Consider the following 7609-nt stretch of genomic DNA (forward strand, 5'->3'; position numbering starts at 1 on the left):
GGACATGGTTTAGTGGTGGACTTGGCAGTGTTAGGTTAATGGTTAGACTTGATGGTCTTAAAGGTCTTTTCCAACCTAAATGATTCTATGATTTTATGAAATGGTTAGTAGTTGGTCTGCTTCTGTCGGCTCCTTTGTTGCTTCTCCTTCATGCTTCTTGGTTCTGTGCATTTTTGAACATGTATGTACAGGTATAGACAGCCCCAAACTATTGTTTCTCTTTCTCTGTTTTCCTAATGTGTCTTTCCAGTAAGTTAGTTATGGTATCTACATAACTGAGGGAGGCTGGTTTTCCTGAAATTTCTTCCCTGTGTAATACACCACTTCTGGAAATGTATCTGATCTAAACCCATTTTTCTAATGAAAAAGACTGCATGACTTTTCATGACCATCCCAAGGACCATTTTGTCCAGTCCTTCCACAATGGTTTTAACTTATAAATAAAATTGTGGCTGTACTTTTGAATAGTCATGTATTATTTTTACTTCCCCCCCATTGTGTTTGTTCCCCGTGTGCATGGGCATTTTTGTGAGTTGCTTGGCAAAACATTTATGTCTGTGGGACTGTACAAGAGGGTGTTGAACAGTGTCCTAAATGACACATCTTAGTTGCAAGAACTTCTTAGAGTGAAATACTAATGCTCTGCTTTGTCAAGTATACTTACTATCTATCTATCTATCCATATATATGTGTTGATGTGTATAGATGTACCTTTCCTGAATATACCTTGATTTGGGGAGTCTTTAGATTACTACCCATGTAATGACAAAGCTTTGGCTACAGGATACAGAAGACACTGTCTGCTCTCACTAAAGTAACGGTTCAAATAAATTAGCAGCTTTAAAGGTGCTTTCAAACTGCTGTGACTTTGTGCCTGTCATTGGTACTGTAGCTCTGTATGTTCTGTAAACTGCCCTTCATTTACTTCTTGCTTCTTTGTGCCTATAGGGATCCAGAGTTTCTGCAGGGACCTTGTGGAGATAGCAGATATCTTGGAGAAGACTGCTGAGAGTGCCGCAGAAGAAGCAGAACCTAGTAATCCAAATCCAACCCTGAAGAAAATCTGTGAAGGCCTCTCTCTCATAGAGGCCAAATTGCAAAGTGTATTTGCCAAACATGGCCTTCAGAAGATGAACCCTGTTGGTGGCAAATATGATCCATATGACCATGAAATAGTCTGCCATGTACCAGCCGAGGGAATGCAGCCGGGCACGATAGCACTGGTGACTCAGGATGGCTATAAACTCCATGGTCGCACTATCAGACACGCACTCGTCGGCGTGGCAGTAGAGTCACAGGAATGACGTGGGCTTACCCATTGGCATCTGGGACCTTACTGAGCTGAGGACCCCTCAGCACTCAGTCACAGCTGCAGCTGCATGTCTTTACTTATTTATTAAGCTAGGTTTGTATTGTATGTTGGCGACTTTATAATGTGTGCAGTCATTTTGCCATTAATTTTAAGGTACTTCTATATTTAATAATCATTTTTGGAGTATGTGGAGTAGTACTAGGAGTCCTGCTATTTGTCAGAAACATGGCACTGTAGCCCTTTTCTCCGTGGCTCGTTTCTCCATTAAGACTTGTATGGGGAAGAGGGGACATACGGGAGAGAAAGGGAAATTCTCTGAGAGCTGAGGAATCTTGTCTCCCGGTTCTATCTCTGAGACAGACTCCTGCAGTGGCATTCAGGAAAGTAATTTCTCTGCCTCAGTTTCCATATCTGTATTAAGGGAATAGAGTAATACTTATTGACCTACCTCACAGGGATGTGGTGAGGCTTTTTCTTTGCAAAGCACTCAGAAGAGGAAAAGCCTGAGTATTATTATCAGGCTGGTTTTGGTGTCTTCCCTTGTCCCCAGGCCCCTCAGGTGGGGATGAAGATGATCACTTGAAATGACATTTAGGGGCAGCTTTTTCTCATGTCACTTCAGGAAAACAATCCGGAATTAATGAAATCTCTGTCGTACTACAGTTGAATAGGGATAAGGTTTTAGAGAGAATTCAGATGTTAGGTCAGACTTTAACGTGTTAATATTTGTTCTCCAGGTAAAACTTCAGCTTGCCTCCTTGTTCCTAAAGGTAAAACAAGGAGTAGTGGTTCTTGGTGGAGCCAGAAGACTGTTCTCAAATCTCTCTTTCTCCACCAAAAAGTATATTTTGGAGGAGAGTAATCTCTCTTCCCTGATGGGTATTTGTGCAGCTTTCAAGCATGATAAACTATATGCCCTTTGTTGCAGCTGCTGGCAAAATGGAGATGTGCCCTTAAGCAGAAAATCTGGACTGTTTTATTTTCTCAGCTCTCCAATAATGGTACTCAGATAACACTAACTTCCAGTTCACATTCAGATTCTACTTTTGCGTGGTCATAGTAAATATTAAACCTTTTGGGTTTTGATGCAAGGAGAAACATCTTTCCTACTAAAAGTCTCAAGTGCCCTTGAACCAATTTTAGCAGCAGTGACAAGAAAGCAAGAGAAGCAGAAGGCTGAGGAAGTGAAAGCTGACCTCAAGCCGTCCTCTTAGTTGGAGGCGTATTGTTGTCACAGCGTGGCATATGTATTTCCCAGTGGTCCTTTGCCTGGGAGTCCATTTATCTCAGCTGAAAGGATGCAGTCACTGAGTAAGATCAGAATTTAACCCTTTACAGAGCAGCAAGCAGTATAATGACAGAAGAGTTATATAAACCAGCCTATGGTCTGCACTATGCGAAACCAAGGCAGGAATGGTTGTTCTCAGGTTGTTTCTTACTCATTTGTTAATTTCTGCCTTTACTTTCTGGAATTGGATCCGTGGCCTGACAGTTATTTGAGATCCACTTCCAAAAACTCTTTACTTACGGTGGGTGCCATCACTGGTTTGGAAGAAAGCTTACTCTTCTCCCATTCCTTTGCAGGCTTCAGTTGCATAATCCTTTTCTGGTGGACTTCAAGATTACCGCAGCCTTCAATTAGCAGCTATCGACAGTCTTTCATCTGGGGAAACTATGTGCAGCTAGTTGGTTGTCGTTCCAGAAATTTAAGAAAGGTGAACGTTTCTAATATGCTCCATGCAAGCTGCTGTAGTGACAGCTGTGTGTGGGTGAGTCGGTAGCAGATACTTTTTGAAGTGCAGTTTTCTGCCTCTGCATAGTTAGGTTTTCAGGCAGGTACTTGAGATTTCAACCCTGAAACAGTGCTTCATGGCAGCATGAGATCACTTTGGACAAACCTGTTGTTCAGTGCTCTTGTTTTATCACGTTGTTGGAAATTTCAGAGGTATACAGGACTTCCTGTTCATTGTTTTGCTGGTCTACATGCTGACTGGATCACCAGGTTACGCTGTTACTCAAGACAAAGAACAGGTAAAATACGAAAAGTGGCAATGCAAATCTTGCTGTTCTGCCTCAGGACTGTCTGCAGCCTGTTCTGAGGAAACCGTGTCTTCAGCTGGAAGGAGCGGTTGGGTTCTCTGCTGCCTCTTCAGCCCCTGCTATATCAGCTGAGTCTTCTTGCAATGTGAGGGGAGAGCTGGTTATGGAAACGAACTTTGAATGTGAAACTTCGTTTATAAGGAACTAAACAAAAGCAAAGGCATTTTACACAACAGGTAGTTTTCTGTCATAAGAAAGGCTGCAGCTTACCTGCGCCAGATTTAAAAGTAGTGTGTGACCAGAAGTGATGGGATCCAAATCCTCTTTAAACAGACCATGCAGCCACTTGACTGTGAAAGTATGCTACAGCTACTTGGTCCGCCTTTGGACTATTTGCCAAGCCTGCCTGTCTCCTCAGCTAGTATGCGCCCATTTTTGCCTTAAAGAAATACCCCAAAATGCACTCCAGACCTTCTGTCTGTAATAAGAGGTTATTGATTCAGCTTGTGTTATCTGGGATCCGCTTTCATTGAGGCGCTGTTGTGTGGCTAGAGCAGGAATCTGAGCGATCCAGTTCCTGTGCAGTCTTTCTCACTCTTCCACAGCCCCATTTAAGTTTGGGCAAGCTATTTACCCTGTTCATGCCCCAGTTTTTTCAATCTGTGAAACTTCTACAGGATCTTATCAGGCTTTTATGATGATTACTGTAAGATGTACCCATTGCTTAGAGACTCTTTTACAGAAGTTACCAAAGAGATAAATACTGTAGCTGTTGTTTGTCCTGGTTTCTGCTTCCTTTGAATGGTGAAGTGAAAGTGAAATAACCAAACCCGGATTCCATCACAGAATCCAGATTTCCTAGGCAAAATTTGATGCTCTTGCCTTTCAAGCACACTTAATGATCTCTTTTATCATGGGTGAGATTGCATAAGGGTGGAGTGAATTTCTCCTTTGTAGATTCTTGCTCCCTTGTCTGCCCTGTTTGTGTAAAGCTTGCACACTCGGCACGCTGGGGCAGAGTCCCCATTGGTGCGGTTCCATTGCACTCTGCAGAGTTACATCAGAGAGGAGATGGACCCATGAGCTTTTTCTCTCCAGTCACTTTATTCAATGACCGTTTAATAAAACACAGGAGTACATTAGTAGGGACGGAATAGCAGAGGAGAAGAAGCGTCACGTACCTTTTAGTCATTTCCACTCTGTTCGCCCAGCCATGAACTGAAGAGCTCGAGCTGGGAATGCAGGCAGCTAGATAAGACGTACATGTGATGGTGATGTGTGGACCTGCATTTCTGCTCTCGGGAAGTGGGCAGCCCCACTGAACGTGGGCATTTGCCTTGTTCTGTGACCCTGCCGTATACCCCGTCAGTGGGACATGTGTGAGTTGAACTCCTGGACGAGTCTCCAGCGGCACGGTCTCATGAGCGTGGCAGCGTCTTAACTCTGACCAGGAGCAGTGCAGAATGTGAATGTCGCTTAGTGAACCTTAAATTCTCAGTGCTTCATCAGCAGAGCTTCTGTTGAAAGAGACAGCTGTGATAAATCAATAGCTATTAGCAGTCCTTTAATTTTTAAACAAATGTATTTAAGTTTTATATGTGAATATTGTAGTATTTTTTTATTTTAAAACTTGAGATGTTTTGATATTACTTGCAAAGTCAAATGAACAAAGCGTCGCTAATCTCCAAAAATCTAAGTCCATTTAGTGGGTGGGAAGCCTGTATATATTGTATTTTTTTGTGTTTCTGTGCTCTTTGTTTACCCAAAGGTTCTGGCTGTATGAAAGACAAAGACTGATGTGTGGGAGTGGTGTAAGTAATTGACAACGACATTTGAGTTAATGTTGGAAAGGGCTGATTTCCTTTAGATGTCCAGATACTGTCCATTTGCTAATAAAAAAAAAAGAATTGCAGTTGTTTCTTCTTCCTTTTTTCTCTGCCCCAAACTGCTGCTCATTCCGACTGCCACTTTAATCGGATGGGACTGTGGATTGAAAGGTTTCTCGCTGTTCCTGATCCGATTGTCTAAAATAAGGGCTATAGTCCATGGCACTAGAGAACTTTGTTGAACATGTTGTTAACAATCCTTGTTGTAAACAATCCAAGAAATGCACACATGTGTGCGTGTCACCTTTCCTCACGCAGGTGAGTTGTCAGGGATTTCTGCACTGATAAACTGCCCCGGTGTGTCGTTCTCTGGTACTTCTGTGCTGCTTTTGTGTCAGTTCCAAGTAAGTCCGCTCATAGACCATTGTGTAGAGAAATGCTGTCTGCCAGCCTTTGGTTCGTTCTGCAGAACTCTGCTGACAGTTGAAATCTTGACATCTGGTTTTATTTTTGCCATTCTGTTCTCTCTCTTCGCTTTGCTGCATTTTTCCCCTTTTGCGTGCAATGTGTTGTAGCAGGCGTACTGTACGGCAGCTCGGTTAAGGATGACTCAATATACAGTATGTATTAATGCTTGTGGTATCCGCAGGCAGGTTATGATTTCAGGGATTTGTTGGAGAGAAGAACAGGCTTTCTCTGTTAGGGTGTGATTGTAACAGATCGCATTCTCCCTTCACGCGTCCTCTGCAAAAATAGCTGGGCCTCTGTGCCTGGTTTTGCCTTAGTTCCGTAACACTTGGTGCCATGTCGGTGGGCCTTGCTTGCCTTGTTCTCCTGAAGCTCTGAATGCCCCTGGGCACTTCTCACTAGGAAAAAACCTTTGCAAAAGACCATTTACAGATGGCCTTTTTGGGGTGAGGTCTATATTTCTGTGCTAAAGATCTGCCAGCAAAGTCCCCTTGAGATCGCAGAGGTCATGTCCCATTGTAGGGGCTCTTCCTTGTTCTGCCTAAAATATGTGGGCATTGCTCGGTTTTCGCTAACCAGACTAGACCAGGAAATACTGCTGCCTGCTGCTGTGTTAATAATTTCTGGCTCTGCTGGTTTTTCTCTGCAGCAACTGCGAGAGTTGGGAGTTTTCAAACCACAGCCGCCTCCACCTGCAGAAAAGCGTCGGAGCTTGTGAGCAAGGGGAAGAGCATTTTGCTTATGGCACAGTATTGCAGAATGCCCGCGAGCAGGGCATGGTCCGCCCTTCCTGCTGGGGCGATCAGGAGCTGTACTGACCTGGACTTCTAGGAGCTTTGCTGTGTGTACAGCCAGATTTCTTGTCGCCCACAGCCATAGTGAAATCAGGCTGGTTAAGTAAGAACTTGCTAAAACCTGAGGCATGCTGCAAAGCTATTTGTGTGCTGTGTTTTAAGCTACTTTGGGAAAGTCGTCTCCCTGTCCTGGTGGGTTGATACTGCCCATTGTAAGGACTTGGGTGAGCTGAGCAATGGTAGTTTTTGGCTGTGCCCCCCAAAAATGTTCACGTCTGAGTTTCTGGGTTGTGCATGCTCCCCCGTGCAAGAACTCTGAAGCGGCTCCTGGCTGGGGGAAAGGAAGGGGCCTGTGCTTGTGTTGTGTTTCTCCTGAGAAAGCTGAGATGACGGATTCTCAAACTAAATTTTGTCACTTGGTACGGAGACAGCCCAGGGCTACAGCAGGCTCTGGGTCTGTAATTACATGTCCTACCTGTTCCAGAGTTTTTGCTCAGTCTTTGCTGTCCTTTTTAATCCGAGCAGCAGCAGGCTCCCAGATGGGATCCCAGGGCACAAGCTGCTTGCTGTCAGGCACCTTGTTTTGCCCAGGGCAGAAAGTGCAAGCAAAGGCTTGAAATGCCCTTGCTGATGAGTCAGGCAGGATGCACCGTGCCTTTGCCCCATGTGCAGACTGAGCACATGGAATACGTGCTCTGGCAGCAGCTTGGCCCGATTACTGCCCTGCGGTGTAGCCCCCAGCATGCTTGCAGCAGGAGAAGTGGTGCCAGGGGGGAGCTCCTGGTTTTGGGCCCTTGGTTCACCATTGGGTTGATTGCAAGTGGGATACTGCTGAGCGTCCCGGTGGGTGCGCAGCCGGCATGTGGGGTACTGAGGATCCTCGCTGTGGCTGTGCTGCAGCCAGCACTTGTGGATGACTTGACTCTGACCCTCAGTGTCATTCTCCGAGGATGAGTGCTGGAGATAAGTTATCACAAGGCCTGCTTTCGTACCGCTGCTCTGTCTCCGGTGAGCCTGGTGCTGGCCCTGTACCGCTTCCCTGAAGCCGGGGAGCAGTGCGAGGCTGCGTGCATCCCTCCGGCTCTGCGGGATCAAAGCCCGCCCCCCGCTCGTCCTGCTCCTCCTCGCCTTGCCGCCGGCAGACGCGCTGGCTCAGGGCTTCCAGCGCC

At 45.4% G+C, this 7609-nt stretch overlaps 1 protein-coding gene across 1 annotated transcript in view; it reads left to right on the forward strand.

Moving 5' to 3' along the window:
• GRPEL2 (GrpE-like 2, mitochondrial (E. coli)) overlaps nucleotides 1–1477 on the forward strand; it is a 5710-nt gene extending 4233 nt beyond the window's left edge. The window contains exon 4 of the mRNA XM_009582238.1: nucleotides 949–1477. Within this exon, the coding sequence (XP_009580533.1) occupies nucleotides 949–1304 (356 nt within the window). The 3' untranslated portion in view covers nucleotides 1305–1477. The remainder of the gene's footprint in view (nucleotides 1–948) is intronic.
• Nucleotides 1478–7609: the final 6132 nt, after the last annotated feature.

The sequence above is a fragment of the Fulmarus glacialis genome, unplaced genomic scaffold (genome assembly GCF_000690835.1).
Source record: "Fulmarus glacialis isolate BGI_N327 unplaced genomic scaffold, ASM69083v1 scaffold48147, whole genome shotgun sequence".
NCBI lineage: Eukaryota > Metazoa > Chordata > Aves > Procellariiformes > Procellariidae > Fulmarus > Fulmarus glacialis.